The 16,492-nt window shown below is 51.0% G+C and overlaps 1 protein-coding gene across 1 annotated transcript; it reads right to left on the reverse strand.

The window, feature by feature from the left end:
* Positions 1-3,143: 3,143 nt before the first annotated feature.
* Positions 3,144-15,972, reverse strand: PIK3R6 (phosphoinositide-3-kinase regulatory subunit 6). Its single transcript, XM_074921910.1, has 15 exons — positions 15,840-15,972; positions 14,473-14,542; positions 13,875-14,058; positions 12,942-13,089; positions 11,686-11,772; positions 10,765-11,221; positions 10,028-10,099; positions 9,130-9,259; positions 8,525-8,635; positions 6,873-6,963; positions 6,106-6,176; positions 5,832-5,922; positions 5,293-5,363; positions 4,090-4,202; positions 3,144-3,337 (listed from the first exon to the last, which is right to left on the reverse strand). The coding sequence occupies exons 1-15, from the start codon at positions 15,856-15,858 to the stop codon at positions 3,181-3,183; spliced, it is 1,872 nt and encodes a 623-aa protein (XP_074778011.1). The 5' UTR covers positions 15,859-15,972; the 3' UTR covers positions 3,144-3,180.
* Between the last annotated feature and the right edge of the window lie 520 nt (positions 15,973-16,492).

The following is a 16,492-nucleotide window of genomic DNA, read 5'->3' on the forward strand; positions in this document are numbered from 1 at the left end:
GTGGGATCAGCGGCCTTTACAGGACACTTGGAGAAAGCCAGCGTTTCACCCCTTTTCCAGCCCAAGCCTATACGTGCTGGGCCAAGCGCCAGCCCCACTGAGGGAATGGGGTGCTTTGAAGTGACAGACTTTGAGGGGAACTGGCTGTGGGGACAGTGTACCAGCACAGAGAGGACTCAGGGGCCAGCCAGCATGGGGGTTATAGAGTTCCACATTAAATGCTTGTACATTTCTGCAATCCAGCCATTTCTACCCATCCCTTCAGAAAAGAGCTCTTTGACCAAGTCTGTCTCTCTGTGACATATTTGGGGAGAAGACATCAGCTATAAAGGGCCAAATGACACTGATGTCTTTTTTTCAAACAGCTTATTCCCCACCTACCCCAGTCACATGCAAACATAAAAAAAACAACCAAACTGACAGTTTCTGCTGGTTTTTGGTTTTGTTTTTGTTTTTTTTAATTGGCATTAAAAGCATTGCACCTTCTGATACAGATCATCTCTGACACATATACAAATAACTTATAATCCATCTACATCATTTACAACTGTACAGAGTAAACTCTGGACACTGCAGACCATGCTGCAACCCAGCACATGGTCTCTTGGCTTTGTAAGCATTTGCCTTGCGTGCCAGGGTACGTGAAACCCCCAGTGAAGACCCAAGGAGGCAGAGGTGTGAAGAACCGCTGGTCACCCCTTAAACCCTGTGTTACCCTGTGCAGCAGCTCACAGAAGAAAACAGCTGGTGCAAACAGGCATTTCCGGACTTGTTTCTGAACCTCCTAACTTCAGTTTCCTTCAGAACTGAAATACTTGCTGACTAAATCTGGCATTGGTGGGCATCAACAATTTTTAACTTGTGTGGTGGAAAACAGTACTGAAGAGCTGAAGGCTGAGATCTTGCAGCCTTGTCACTTCTGTGGGGGGGGGACGTTAAGGCTTGGGAACTGTGCTTGGCTCAGCTGGGAGCAAGAGGCTACATCTGCCAGCATTTCAAGGTGGCTTCCTTAGGAAATGGTCATGTTGCTGTTGTCCAACATGATCTTTCAGTTGTTGGTGCTGGTTTGGGAATAAATATTTCTTGAGACCTGGAGGCGTTTTTACACTGCTCAGTAACCCATCACCTGCCGACAGCTCTAGAGGTGCTGTGCCCCCAGTAGTGTATTTCAGCGGTTGTTTCGGACTGCCATGGTGGGAGTGAACAATCCTTTATCTTGGGAAAAGGAAGCAGGAACACGGCAGCACTGTGCTTGTTGGCAAAGAGAGGGACCAGGGAAGTCTGAGGGTCGAACCCTTAAAGCCTTGTGCACGTGTCAAGAAATGCAAGGAAGATTTCCACAGGGCCTAACCAGCCAAGACAACCCACAAGCTCCGAGCAGTTCTGCAGAGGGGTAACTCCTCTCCAGTACCCCAGTCTGGGATACCTGGGGGTGGGGTCCTTGTTCCAGCTGCGGGTGGTTAAACAGAAATGACCTTCCAGGGTGCAGCTCCCCAGGGCTGGGCAGACCCAGCACAAACAGAATAGAGTGGGGGGATTTGTCCTCAGCCACTGGGGCTAACACAGGGGTTTGCCAGTGCCTCTGCAGCTGGGTCAGCACCACCCTGTAGCACAGAGCTGGCTCCAGGGACTCCCCGTCAGTGACAGCCAGAGATGACTGGGAATAGCTGTTACGCACATACACAAAGCTAAAGGACACTTTCTTTGGGCTGCTGGTCCAAGCAAGCACCCCTGAGTGAAGGCAGCCCAGCTAACAGGTTATCTGGGAGCCAAGAGAATGAAAAAAACTATAGTGTCATAGAAGGAATTCCCCCAAATCCCCTCCAACATGAATTTGTGGAAGACTCACCGGAGACACTCCAGAAACCACAGATCACATTCAGAAAGTCAATAAATACTCTTTTTTCCATTATTTCAGTCAGCCAAAAACTGGAATGAAGACAGGGTCCTCCTACATGATCATCCTTAACACCACACTAGTCTGAGCCTGGGTGGAAGCAGGAGCTCAGCCTGGCCCATCTGCAAACCAGGGGAGGGTTTCCACATCATGGTAGCAGCAGATGAAAGGAACGGAGGAGTCTTGCAGGCATCCTGCCCATCCATCAGTCCCAGGAGCAGCACTCCGCTCTCCTACACCTCTTACCCACACAGCAGGCACAGACCAAACCAGGACTGCGAGGCAGACTGGATCCAGAGGTATTGCTGGCTGACCTGGCGGAGGAGCTCCACTGCTGCTGGGGTTGTAGGTGGTTGTCCCTGGGGTGTACAACTGGAGGAACGCAACTGCTGCTTGTGAGGCTCCAGACCAGATGCAGAGAGGTTGTGTAGCAAAGCTGCAGTGAAATCCCAGGTGGACTCCAAGGTACAGCTCAGATACCACAGAGCTGTTGTGCAGCCTCCGTTGTCTGCTCAGTGAAGGTTTCTCCTTCAAGCAGATCTATACCACTCGCAGCTGAGCATATCCCACAGCGCTGCCTAGGCCTGTTCATCACTGCTAAATACTGATCTACATTTCCCAAGTCCCTGGTTCCCACCATTCGTTGTTGCTTTGTGTGGCCCCTTTGAAACAACAGCAGGTTCTCCACTGACTTCCCTAGGAGCTGCATTAAACACACACGCTCTCCCAGCTGTGGTCAGGCTTACAGTGAGGTTTCCTAAATCAGACAGGCGAATAATTGCTGGTTTGCCCAAAATCAGACAGGCGAATAATTGCTGGTTTGCCCAAATACATCACTCTGTGCCAGAATGGTTTGCTGTGCAGAACCCTGCGCAACCAGCCCCGATCCCCTGCTGGGGTGTGAGACATCGCCATCAGAAATGTTACTGGTAGCAACTGGTCTGTGATCCACAAGCACAGCAAGCACCATCACCTCAGCTGTATTTTCCCCAGTTTTCCTGAAACAAAGAAGCTCAAAGGTTTTCCCTGACTTGTGCAAAACGTTAAAATTCAGTTCTTCAGCAACCTCTGCCCCTTGGCAGGGGTGTTAGCTGTGGCCATCGCTGTCATTCAGCAGTGCACAAGCTGTCCTTTCTGAGCCCTACCCATCTCTGCTGTTGCAGCTTTTTACACCACTACTGTTGTAAAATCAGTGTTGGTGGCTTTTAGTGTGCTTTTTTTTTTCATCTCCTCTGTGATGACCCAATGTCACATCTCTCACACCAGCTTTTTTCTCCTTTTCTTCATTGGATGACACCTGCAAATGTGTTGATAGGCAACAGCAGAGACTTGGGCATGTATTTCACAAGCCCCACATCTTCTGTTTCATGCAGGTTGAATTTCATTGTCCTTGTCTTTTGCAGGCAGTAGCTGGGCTCTAGGCAAGGAGACACTTCCACACTGCAAAAGCACAAAAACGTATTTACTGCATGTCCAAATCTGCCCTTGAGGGCCAGAAGCTGATTTCAGGTTAAACATCAGGTCTCTCCACTGACTGCTGAGGGAAGGCTGTCATGTGGAGTTGTACAAGTGCTTTTATGCCTTTTCAAGTGGTTTTGGCTGGAAACCTTTGACTGATGTGTATTAACATTTGACCACAAGTGTCCTTAGCCTGGCTCAGTTCAATTCTCAGAAATTCACATTTTATGTATGTTCCACATGGCCCATGGGCCTCGAACCACCTCTCTGTTTGCTTCCAACACACTGTATGTCACAACTACTATAGTCACATTGATCCCTGCTACGTTCATAGGGCTGAATTCTCTCACCCTACCTTCATATGTTTGAGATACTCGGGTGAGGAATGCAGTCAGTGGAAAGAGCAGCAGCTCCACAATATAATTAAGGACATCTAAGATCTGTTTGTCCCTGGAGGTACCTATCCTTCTACTGTCTTAATGACAGCACCTCACTTGAAATGGAAGAATCATTTGTTTCTCACACCATCACCCAAAATGACAAAGGTGGGAGAGCATCACTCCACCCTGCTTCTCCGGGAGGAGCAATGTATTTACCTGTGAGCGCTTTGTCATCTATGAGGCTCAGGACTGGGACTCCCTGGGAAACAGCTCTGCCATCCTGGGACCCCTTCCAGGGAGGGATGCAAGTTCACCGGCAAGATGTGCAGAGCCTGGCACATGTGGCATTCTCACCTGATCACATTCCTGTAGGCTCTTCTGCTGTCCTTGTCCAGACACACTGTGAAGGGCCTCTGTTCTGTGCTCCTGATTTTGATATTGCGTGTTTTCAACTTGTTTGCCACAGCCTGGATTGAGAGAGGAGGAAGAGCCCAGTGAGCATCTCACCTCCCTTCTCTTGGCTGCACAGTGATGGGTGATGTGTGCATACTGGGTATGAAAGGGACAAATGATGACATTTCTCTTTTTTTTTTTTAAACCTCAGATGTGACACAAGGGGACTTCTTTAAGGAGGGAAGTGTCTCTCTTGTCCTCTTCCTGTAATCACAACCTAGTCAAATTTGGCAAGGGCAAACTTTCCAAACCAGCAATGCTTGCACAGGTTGCAAGGTTTGGGATGCCTTATGAGGCATGGTCTGTTCTCCAGGGCTGTGATGTATCTTGGTGCGCAGCTTGGGTTGCAGCACCTCGGTGTTTCCACAAGCCAGGTGAAAATAAGAAAAAAATGTGCTACCTAGCTAAAAATACCAGGTGAGAGACTGGAGGCTCCAGGACCCAAATGACCAAGGTGCAACACTACTTAGTGCCACCCAAACTGTAGTGACACATTCCCATCGGGCAGCATGTCCTCTGGGCTCTACTGGAACAAAAGTCTACATGTAAAATGAAAAGGACAGGAGCCCAAGTTTTCAGTCCCATCTCTTGCATATCCATCTTTCTGAGTTGGTAATTAGATTCATTGAAGTTCCTGCTGCTTGTTTATGATTTGTTAAAATATTTCTCCCATGGCCTTTATTCTCATGAGCTCTGTGGGGATTAACACATGGGGTCTGGGGAGGGCACTGCAGCTGGAGGTGTGGAGCTAATGCAGTGGATTGCAAAACTACAGCCCCTCTCCTGTATCCAAGTGGAGCCATGATGACTGGAGCTAAGCTTTATTTCTCTACCTTGTCCCTGGGCTCGCAGAAGCAGCAGCTCAGTCCTTCACGGTCTCCTGAGACAAGATTCAGTGTGGGATTGACCAGAAGGGATGTCATTTGGAGCTTTGGCTCAAAAATCTAGACTTTTTCATGGAAAGTAATTGCAAAACACTCTCTGAGCAGGGTAGCTCTAAAGCCTTCTCCTCCCCACAGAGTGTTTCTCCTTTCACTATTGTCATAAGGGATTTTCAAGCATTGGCTGACCCCTCCAGGGCCATGAGCATCCACAGCTACTTACTGAGAATGATCGTCCTGACAAGTTGTTGATCCTAACGATTTCAGTGATGTTCACATTCAGACACATCAGGTCTGCAACAGAAACAGCATGTTAGCCTGGCACTATCTCGGCTCAGCTTTGAGTGGGGCTGGTGCCAGATCCCACATTTGGGTGCACTGCCAGAGGTGCTTGGGATACATAGGGCAGCAGAAAAGGAGGACTCTAGCAAGCTCCATGGGCTAAGGGTTTGGATGGGATCATGCTCATGGTGGAAACTTCAGAGGGTGTGCTAAGGGCAAGGTGAAAAAGGAAGGCTGCAGCAAGAGGAAGATGCTAGATTATGGTTATGCTGAACTCTACATTACAGGGAGCCCCAGGCACGTGATTCATGAGAAAATGCACAGCCGCCGACTGTGGTGACTCCAATATATGCCTGTCACTGATTCAACACCCACAGCCCAGGCACAATTGGTATTAAGCACCATGGTCAAATTTGCTCTATTGAGCACCAAAAAATGCAGCAAACCCTCTTCACATAGGTCCAAGCAGGAAGAACCCACCTTCAGCCTCATTGGCAGGGATGGCTTTCATCACCAGACCTGTGGAGCGCAGGGACATAGCCAGCTCCTTCGCCCGGTTGCTCACCACAACCTGCAGGAAAGGCTCTGTTAATTCACCCTGGCAGAGAGGTCAGACATGGAGAGGTGTGGGGGCAGTTTTTCACAAATGAAAGGTTAGATAACAGGCTTCTATAGCACTCCTTTTAAGAGATCTGTGCCACGCTGGGGATCCCTCTGAGCAGAGACATTTTGGGCTGCCAAGAGCCCCACTTACCTTTCTGTATGTTACTGTGAGATCAATGCCAGGGCCATCCAGGGTCGTTTTCTTCTTGGTCATGCTTAACTCTGCAAGGAGGCAACCAGGTAGGATTGAGGTTTCACTCATCCCACCTGTTTGTGTTCAGCAGAGAGGGATCTTCCCATGGGATGAGCCACCCCTGCTGTCACACAGCAGCTGTGATCTGGCACCCTGGCCCTTCTCTCCTTGCCTACGGGAGCTGAGGCTCCGTGCAATCAATAGGTCCAGTGAGATGGACTCACTCCAGGGTCTGTGCCAAACCACAATGGCAAACATCCATTGGATCAGACACCAGGGTGTCATGATGGAAGGGCTGGATGTGATCTCTGTAATGGTCCAGCCTTCAAGCACCCTTGTCCCATCACTGGCAGAAGCTGAATTTCTGATAGGGCATACATCTGGCAAAGGGAATGGCTGTAAAGCCCAGCTTGTTTCCTCAACAAAACTGATTCAACTTCAAAGGGTCCTGGAGCCAACCAAAGGCACAATCTACAAAACCTGGTTGAGACCAGGAGCCAGGGACCACAAGGTGTCTCTCATTTAGCCTGGTGTCATGCTCCCGAGAGGCAGATGGAGACATTTAGGGAAGTCTTCTGCTCATCAAGGAACAAGGGATATTGCCCCATGGTATGGCCTTGAACGCTGCAGGCTGAGGGATGGGGCAAATGGGAAGTGGGGCTGGCAGGAGCCCTGCTCGGGGTGCAGCCCCTGCTTCAGGACTCTACATGGGGGGACGCACACACCTCTGTAGGGGATGCTCTCCTGCACCTGGGTGCGCATCTCCGTGAGGAACACATCCTCGGCCGGCTCCTGCGCCGGGTCATTGAAGAAGATCTGAAAGAGAAGAAAATCTCTAAGATCAGCTCCTCCTCAGTCACCCTGCGGCATCACGCTGGGCTTGTGACATCAAAAGGTTCTCCCAGAGCATCCGGGTGTGACATTCTCAAAGGAAATCTCTGACCTCATCGTGGCAGCCAGAGAGCCTATGGGATGGAGAACTGCTTTTTCTCTGCTTTCAGAAGCCCGGGAGCGTGGCGAGCCTTGCCAGGAGGCTGGTGGACGCGGCCAGCAGAGCCACGGGCAGTGTCCCCTGCCACTGGGTGTCACTGCGCCCCCACACATCAGTCTGCTCCCAGCCACCACCCACAGGCAACCCAGGTCAAAGGGAGCAGCTTCCCTTAGCTTCGAGGCACTTCATTTCTGTCCGATACACCTAAATCAACTACTCACTTCAAACCTATTAATTACTTCCTTTTCATGGGCTTGTTTTGAGGAAAATGTGAAGATAAGATCTTGGAGTACCTCTCCTAGCTACTCCTAGCCCTATGTCCAACTCCTGTGGGACTTGATCCTCACTTCCAGGAAACCTGTCTGCAACCAAAGAGGAACAGTGTGATCTTAACCAAAAAGGCAAAACAGGCTTAGTGTTTCCAGATGAAGCAACATCACACCCTGTATGACAACAGTGTAGGCTAGGTGCCTCTATCTGAAAACCACATCTGGAGTCAGTTCCTCTTACCCTGCTTGAGTCACCCACTCTCTCGTTTGCTTTTGATTTTTGTCTTGGAGGAGAAATGAGTGGAATAAAAATTTACCAAAAAATCAAAATCCCCAGCCACACAAGCTGAGGACCACGTGCTCCAAGTCTTCACAAGCTACATGTTATTAGTTCAAGTCCTGGTGATGCTCTACTAGTGATTACCAAAGCTCTTCCAGCTCCTTGCAGGCCACGGTTTGCTCATGTAATGGCTGCTCCTTTGCTGCAATAGGTTACCACATTGGCTACGGGTAGATTAAAAGGAGGTATGTGCATCAGTGCCACCCTAAGCTTTGAAGGGGGCAAACTGCCAGAGAAGCAGATGGGGGGGTTGATGTTACGTGACTAAATACAGTAGTTCTTTGCTCTCATATCAAATGCCAGGTCTCACTCTGATACCATTTCAGAGAAAAGTTGGCAGGAAATAAATAAAATGATGTTTCAGGAAGTCCTGCAAAGCCCCTGCAAAGTACAGGAAAGTTTTGGCAAAGCCACTCAGAAAACTCCTCTTTGCTCATAACACCTAAAGCAGCAGGAGGTGCCAGAGCTCCTGAGCAAACACAAATCCAGTTGGAGCAGGAGATCTGTATCCTGACGAGGTAATTTCATAGCTCACTTTGCTGACCTATGTGATCCTGAAATAACCTTCCTGGGATCACTGACCCCGGCTGAGCTGTGCTACATGGAATCGCTAGATCTGGGAGCCTGGCAAGGAGGGGACAGGCTGGAGAGCACAGAGATCCAGGTTCAGACCTGCTGAAAGCCCCAGACCCCACTGACTTCCCACAGCTCTGCCAGCAGCGGGGCTCTGCAAGCCCTTGCAGGGCCACGTTAAGGCACGAGAGATGTGGCACCCACCTTCACAGCGTAGACCTGGAAGCAGACAGGCTGGATGCCCATGCGAACGTAGTAAGCGATCACGTCAGTGATGAACAGGTCAGTCACAAAATGTTTGCTGGGAGAGGAAGGCTGGGGAGGCAAATCACATTACAGATCAGCCACAGTCACTTCTCAAAAATACTGCCACAAACCCTCATGCCTTCCTAGATAAATAATGAGCAATGAGCTGTCACCCAGGGCAGCACTGAGCTGCTTTGCCATAACTAGTCAAAGTGAATGGGAGAAGTGAAGGCTTGCACCCACCTACCAGCCTTTTCCGTAGGCTATCGATGGTGGCTCAAAGTGCCAGGAAAGGAGTTGGGGGCATTTCAGCAAATGCTTCATTTACATTTTCTTTCTTACAATCTGCCACTTCCTGTCCCTTGGCCAAAAAAACCATCAAAGCAAATGTGTCTTGCGGGCTGGGGTAGTGTCAGCCACATGCACCTTCCCAGCTGCTGGGCCCTGGGGCAGAAAGCCTCTATCTGGGGCATGGAGGAGTCCTGCAAGGCCTGAGCCTCAGGTACGGCAGATGTGTTTGGGAAATGGGGCAGGCTGGGGAGGTGGGAAGGTTCCCCTCATACCATGGTGGCCAGCTTGGGAATCATGTGGCACAGCGTGTTGATGTTGCTCTTGTACCATGGGTCGGCTCTGCCCAGGTACCCGGCCACCTCGCAGAGCTCCTCTTGGTCAGTGGCAGCATGGTCCTGCGGGAGAAACACACAGCTCAGAGCATGATCATGGTTCAAAATACCAGGAGCTGCAGAGGATGCAGAGGGAGCTGGGGGATGAATGGTTCCTCCATTTCTCCCCCTTCCCTGCTTGGTCCAGAGAAGATGGCAAAACATTTATTGCACCAGTTGTTTACCAGGTGCTCAAGAACGAAACTTAAGTGAAGAATAAAAAGAAGAAATAATCATTTTTATAATGGCACATTTGTCAGGACTCACAGCCAGCTCTGTGCCAGCCTAAAATACTGTGAGAAGTGCAGCTGTTTGTTTGTCACTGTCTTGAGGCTGTCGGGGCGGAAGAGATATGCCCAAGACAAAGTGCAAGACTTGCAGAACTAAAACTGGGGCCACAACCAAGCGGGCAAAGACCTCAGTAAAAGGCGACCACTTCCCCTAAGCATTTGGGAGGGAAGAAAAGCATCAATCCTTTGCTAAAACTCCCTCGATCCTCCGATAGAAGCAAAACTGAACACCAGTTCTAAGCTGTGAGTTATCACCTGTCAGGGTGGTTGGAGCAACCTGAGTGTCTTTGGGGCCGATGGATTCCTGAAGCCAGTGTGCAGACTGAGCCTAGTTGCCCTGTCTTGGCTCCCATCCTCCTTGTTCTAGGAACAAGGCATTAATGGATGTGAATTCCTGTAAACCCTCCTGTTCTTCTTCCAAAACCACCATCAGTTGCTGGCAGCCGGCAGCAGCACCCAGAGCCGTGGAGCCCAGACTCACCGTAACTGCCAAGGTGTTTGGCTGCTCCGTCACAACCGGGATGTAGTAGAACTGCAGGTTCAGCCTGGGAGTCAGGAAAACTCGACGCGTTTCTCGTTTCCTTGAAATGGAAAAATAAATAGCTGTGTCACAAGGGGAAGGTGGAAGAACACGGCTCTTGGCCAAGGCTGGGCAGTGCCAGGAGACTGCAGCTGCTCTGCAATGGGAGCACGTGCCCTCCTCACACGCCTCCTTTGCCCCGTGTGACAGGATGGCAGTAATGCCCCCAGGTTCCCAAACTGAGAGAGGGGAGATGATGGGGGTAAGGGGCATCCTGCAGACAGGCTCTTGGCTGGGACTGGTGATCCAGTATGCACCCAGCTCTGTTTCCCAGGCTGCTGCCTGCAACGCGACCCAGACCCACCCCAGGCTGCTCTCCTGGCTAGGTGAACCAGCTGGGAAAAACTTTTCTTTAGGATTTTTCCCTTTTGCATAGGAAAATGTCTTGCTTCATCCATTGTTCATTTAACCCATTCCATGGACAGAAGGGAAAAACTCACTGAATGCATCATGTGGGCCAACAGAGCTGAACAATGCCATGCAGCCAGAGAAGTCAGATGCATTTGGGTGCAAAACACCTGGGTCCCATCCTGTCCCAGGTAACGCTGGAGCCCAAACCAGTCCTCAGCCATCTTGGCTGCTTCAGCTGGCTGAAGAGCAAAGACCCCACTCCATCCTCCCTTCCCTCAAGCCCCCAGAGCCAAAGAGGCTGTGGCCACTGGTTACCTCAAAGAGTGGTAGGCTTGGGCCAGGCGCCCCAGGATCCGGTCGTCCCCCAACAGCACAATGCGGGCAGTGTGCAGCCTCTGGAGCGGGCCTGCAGCCTCCGGGGGGATGCCCGGTCTCCTCTGCAGCTTTGCCGGGGACTTTGCCCCTGGACCGTTGCAGCCAGCCTGCAGGAAGGCGACACTTTCCAGTGGTGAAGGTTTTTTTTTAATGCCACCCTTCCTGTGGAGCCGGGATTGCTCCGTTTCAGCGCTGCAAGGGGCATAGGACTCCTCAGCTGCCACAGGCAGGTCTCGTTCGATGCCACTGTCAGTGGAGAGCACGGAGAAGCGGGTCTGCTCACAGCACTCGCAGTCTGAAATGATGTCCTGGATCTCAAAGTTGTCCAGGTCCTGGCTTAGGCAGTCGGGCTCGCAGCTCTGCGACAGCGGGCGGATGAACAGCACCAATTCCTTCCCTGCGGGCAGAAGGGAGCTCAAGGAGGGAAACACAACCAAAGCCAGGCTGAGCCCTAGTCCTGCCCTGGCTCCCCTCTTCTCATGCAAACCATAAGGCCAATACCTCCACCAGCAGGTCCAAGAGGAGTCAGCCTTTCAGTCCCATTTTACATTACACCATGAGGAAAGCTCAGTATCGCTCTGATCAGGTACTTTGGGCACATTCTGCTGCAGCCTGTCCCACAGGGCTCCTCTCCTCATCTCCTTCACACCTCTCCCTGCATAATCCCCCCAGCTGACTATGACACCCCATAAGAAGGAAGGCTGGTGCAGTCAGCGCAAGCCTTCACAAGCTTGGCCCCTGTGTGATGGTGATGAAACTCACTGCTGAAGAATAAGGGCTAAATGACATGTTTTGCACAGGCTTCCCAGCCTCAGGCAACATCTGAACTCGCCACAGCCCCCCTGCCCCCAGGGCACTCACAGAGCTGGTCATCCTCTGTCCAGAGGTGAAAGCTGATGTTGGGGTTGGGCAGAGGGGTACCCTGCAGCCCTTCCACGGGAGCATCACCTGGGGGAAACAAGGATCCTAGTAAAACACAGGAGCAGTTTTTCCACACAAGTGCCTCAACCCCCACTGGTGCTGTGCTTCGGACACTGGCTGAGATCGCCCATGCTGAGCCCCAAGGGCTCTTCCACCCTGGATGCCTTCTGGCCAGACGTGAGGCTGTGATCACAGACCTCTGCTCTCACAAACTGAGCCATAAGAAGGTAACTACACTGTCGGTGGAAGAGAGAAATTAATACAGGGAAACTGAGGCATGGGCAAGTGAAGGACTTTGCTTTGCTTCAGACAGCAGAGGGATTGCAGAATAAATAAAGCACTGGGCCTCCAATGCATGTGGCAGGATCTCCCTTGGTGATCTCAGACAACATGCAAAGGATGCCTCTGACCACACCATCACTGGCTATTTTTAACCCATTATGGCTCTGTGAGAAGCAGTGAGACAATTTAATAGCTCACTGCCACCAAAAGGGGATGGTCCCACTCCTCTCCCTGCACCACTGGTTGTTCCCCCCATATCTTGCACTGGACAGTCTCCACCTCTTTCTGGGGACGGAGTTGGGATTCAGGAACCTTCCACCAGGAGTAGCCAGGAAGAGGGAAGCTTGACCTCCATTTCCCTCTGGTTTACCCCAGATTTGTGTGAGGAGCTGTGGTGGATGGGGATGTTTGTTATAGTCCATGTAGCCCCAGTAGCACCCAGCTGCAACAGAGCACTGCCAGGAATGGAGGGAGGGCCAGTACCACCATCCACCACATCAGTACAAGGAAGTTTCAGGGAGTGGTGCACAGTGTCTCCCCAGTCTGGGCCATGGCAGGATGTATCTTACACCAGCAGAGCACCAGAGAGTCCGTCCAGCCTCCCCTAGGGTCCCTCTGTGGCACCCTTTGCAAATGACGGAGGCATGTCTCTGGGCCTCAGGACAGCTGAATTAGCAGCAGAGATGGACACAGTTCCTTTCCTCCGGTGACAAATCTGCCTTCCACTGCCACATGCAGTTTGCCGTCTTGGACATCAGGTCACTGCAAGAAGCCAGGCTGCAATGCCCTGGTCCCAGTGATGGATGCTGCCTAAGTGGAGGTGGACGGGCAATGGCGAGGACACAGCAGTGAGGCAGGGGGCTGCCAAATTCCACGTCTCTTAACACCCTGTGCATGGCTGGCCAGGAGCTCACCTGCTTGCAAGGAGCTGAGGACAGTGTGGTAAATCTTCTCCAGCCTCTCTGCGTGCCGGCCGCGGTCTGCGCTCGCCTCATTTCCTGCACACTCAACTGCTGCCACCACTTGCCGGAACCAGTGCTCGACGTCGCTGGTGGCCATATCCTGTCAAGGAACAGATATTAACACCTCGAGGTGGAAAAAGAGGAGATGCTTCACAGACAGGGCCGTGGGAGGGGGCAGAAAGAGAGAAAATGAGTCCTGCAAAAGTTGTGTCACAGCAGAGGACACAAATGTCCTCCTGTCTCCGGGAAAGGCTAAAGGAGGAGAGATGCCACATTGCACTGTCTGCTTAAAGCTTTTTTCTGGCCGTTTTGTCGCTGATGGGTGCTGTGCTCCTGGCTGCCGCAAGCTCGGGGAGTCAGCAACAGGGCTGGCAGCTCAAGTGACCCTTGGGAGATGGGGACAGCCAACACACAAAGATGTCTTTGGAGTGGAAATTTCTGAGACCCCCTGTGAAGTTGCCATTCTGAACCAGACATTTGTCTTACTGTGGCCCCACAGCTCCTTGAAGGAGGTTTTGAAAAAAATTGGTTGAAACTTTTCCACTGAGATGTTTTTGCCCGAGCAGTGGTTCACAGAGGAGCCTACATTTCAGCCCCAGAGCTCAGCTTTGCCATGCAAAACTGAAGACTCAGACTGAACATTCAAAATCTCTGATTCCTGCTGCATCAACTCTTATATTTGAAGAATTTTTAGGTTAACACCAGGTCTGCTCATAGCCCAGCCTTGCAAGTGACACTGGGGCTACTGGGGATGGAGACCAGCAGTGAGTAGCCAGGGGGGGATTCTCTCCACTTGCCAAAAAACCTTCCCCTGCTCCGAGGTGCCCGGCAAGAGCAGGACCATTGGAAAACCATACGTGGTTCTGCAGTGGTGATGCCAGTTACCTGGAGGCTTGCCTTCAAGCTGCTGATGTCACAGTCCTCGCCCAGGGCTGCCTGCATGGCGTGGATGATCACATAGGACATGCAGGCCCGAGGGCTCTGGGAGACCTGAGCTGCCTCCGTGTCGGTGACCAGCGCGTTGCAGATGGCTTCAGAGAGCAGCTCTGGATCAGCAAAGATGAAAATCCTGCATGGGGATGGAGGGTGGGAAAAGAGGGAGATGAGATGAGGACTTCCCGTTACTGACATCAGGGCTGGCCCGAGCAGCTCACGTCTCCATTATCCCATGCAGAGAAAAAGGGTTGCTACTGATATTCCCCTTCTCTGCCTTGTCTTCCCCCAAGGAAAGCTCCCTGCCCCCCGGGACCACAGAAATAAATTGGGACATGTGGAACGAATGTGCTTCTCGCAGTGCAAAGCTCATTTTAGCGAAGCATTGGATGCCACAAAATTGCGTCCCCAAAGACCACGTGCTGCCACGTGGTTTATGGCCAAATTGTCTGTTCCATCTGACATGAATTCAGAGTGCAGGAAAAAGAAAGATTTCACTATGAGACTCTAAAAGAAATGAAAGTAACACATTCAAAGAGGCGCTACTCACTTTTCCTGATAAGGGTAAGGATCGCTTTTGAGACTTTGCTCGGAAATGACCATTCTTTGGTACAACATACCTAGCAAATGCAAGATAAACACGCAGGAGTCAGAGCATGAGAAATAACAACACAATTTACCAGAGCAATTCAGCGCTGCTCCTGGTTGTAGAGGCTGATGGTGGGTCTGCCAAACTGGCGAACATCCATTGCTGGAGAGATGATGTGAAAGAGCCAAGAACCCGGCCCAGAGTTAAAAATAGTCAAGGACAAAGATAGACCATGCTACATGAAAAGAAAACCCCTTCTATTCAGGGACGATTTCCTGTATTTCCCTTCCTTTGTTTAGTGGATTATGAGCTTGGGAGAGGAGTCGGAAGCAGGAGGAAGAGCCCTACTCCTGGCCTCCATCTCCAGGGACCCTTCGGGGACAGCATTTGGATGGATATGAAGAGCACAACGGGCTTCTGAATCAGGAGAGATGTACTTTACCCTCACCCATCTCTGGGGTGGGAAAGATACATCCACCCCGCACTGCTCAGGTGCTGTCATCTTGTGAACCTTGTGGTGCTCAGATAGAAGCCCGCTGGAGATCCCCATCTCTCCACACTGAATCATTCTTTTACCAGAAGTCAGGCGAGATAAAGGTGGACCTTGGAACTCCAGATAGAGTGGTTGGGGTGATAGTGATGGGCTGAGACTACCAAGGATGGCACTTTCTCTCCAATTTCCCACCAGGTTTCTCATATTTTACCTTCACCTCACAAGGTGTCTGCACCTTACACTGTTTTAAAGGATTGCTTTTAAAGACTTTAACAAAAAGAACTTTAATGAGCAATGTAAGGAAAAAGGAAAGTAGAGTCATACTCTGGCTTGCTTTCTAAAAGGGTCTGTTCTCTGCAGAAACTAATGATGTTTTAGTGTCTAAAACCTGAGAGCCCATGCTGGACAGCCTGCAACTCAATCTCAGATGGATACTTCACTTTACAAAAAGGAAACCTCCATAACTGAGATGTCCAGGCTGGAGCATAAGCACCCTGTTTCGCATATAGACAGAGGGTATATATATACACCCAGCCTTAGATGGGCTGGACTTGACTCTTATGGTACCTACATTGACAGCAGGTGGCCCCCACAGTTTTCTGCTTGTAACTAAGGCTCAGCACCCTAAAATCAGGAGAGGAGACCCCTCCCATCCAAACGCATCACTAAAACCTCAAGCACTTGGCCAGCCTGTTGCAGAAATCCCTGCCATGGCTTGCTGCATTAGGCAAAGCCAGCTTAGGTATGGAAATTCCCAAAGTCCCCACTACCATTGCCTCGAGGACCTAAGCCATTTGCCATGCCATGCACAAGCAGGGCGGGGAAGCCCTCATACCCGGTGCTGTCCTTTCCATCTTCAGCCTGATGGCGTAGTCCAAACCAATGGTGCAGAAAGGCTTGGGCAGGGTGAGCAGCTTCTTACAGAAATCATACACTCTGCCACAGAGCTCGTCGGAGATGCAGGGAGCCTGGAGCAAGAAAGGGACAGATAAGGAAATGCCACAACGGTGCTCTCCCCACAACAGCCCCTAGGGTGGAAGGGCAGAGAGCTACACCAAATTCATATGGATTTAAATGCAACATTCAAGCAGAATTGGGCCTTACAATGGCTTGGAAGCCTCCAGGAATACCCACTGGAGGGCTGTGGGCACAAAGTTTTGCCAGGTTGTGGCTTTCTACACCTCCAGAAAATGGGGTCACCTGGAAGGACATGTCACTCCCACTCAGCCATCAAACAGTACACTGGGAAATGCACAGTCGAGTCCACCCATGGTAGTCCCAGGACTTTGCTGGGCAGATACTGGGATATTTCAGCACAGAAATAGGTGCTGAGTGACTTGAGGTGGCCCCTCCTGTGGCTTCTGATTTCCCTGGCTCTTGCCCCAGCAAAGCCCATGGTGGGTTACCTTTATCAAGGTGTACATCAGCGTGTGCAGCAAAGGGATGATGTAATGTCTGAAGTCACCTCGCTCCGCCTGTGGAACCAAA

Source organism: Athene noctua, chromosome 18 (genome assembly GCF_965140245.1).
Source record: "Athene noctua chromosome 18, bAthNoc1.hap1.1, whole genome shotgun sequence".
Taxonomy (NCBI): Eukaryota; Metazoa; Chordata; class Aves; order Strigiformes; family Strigidae; genus Athene; species Athene noctua.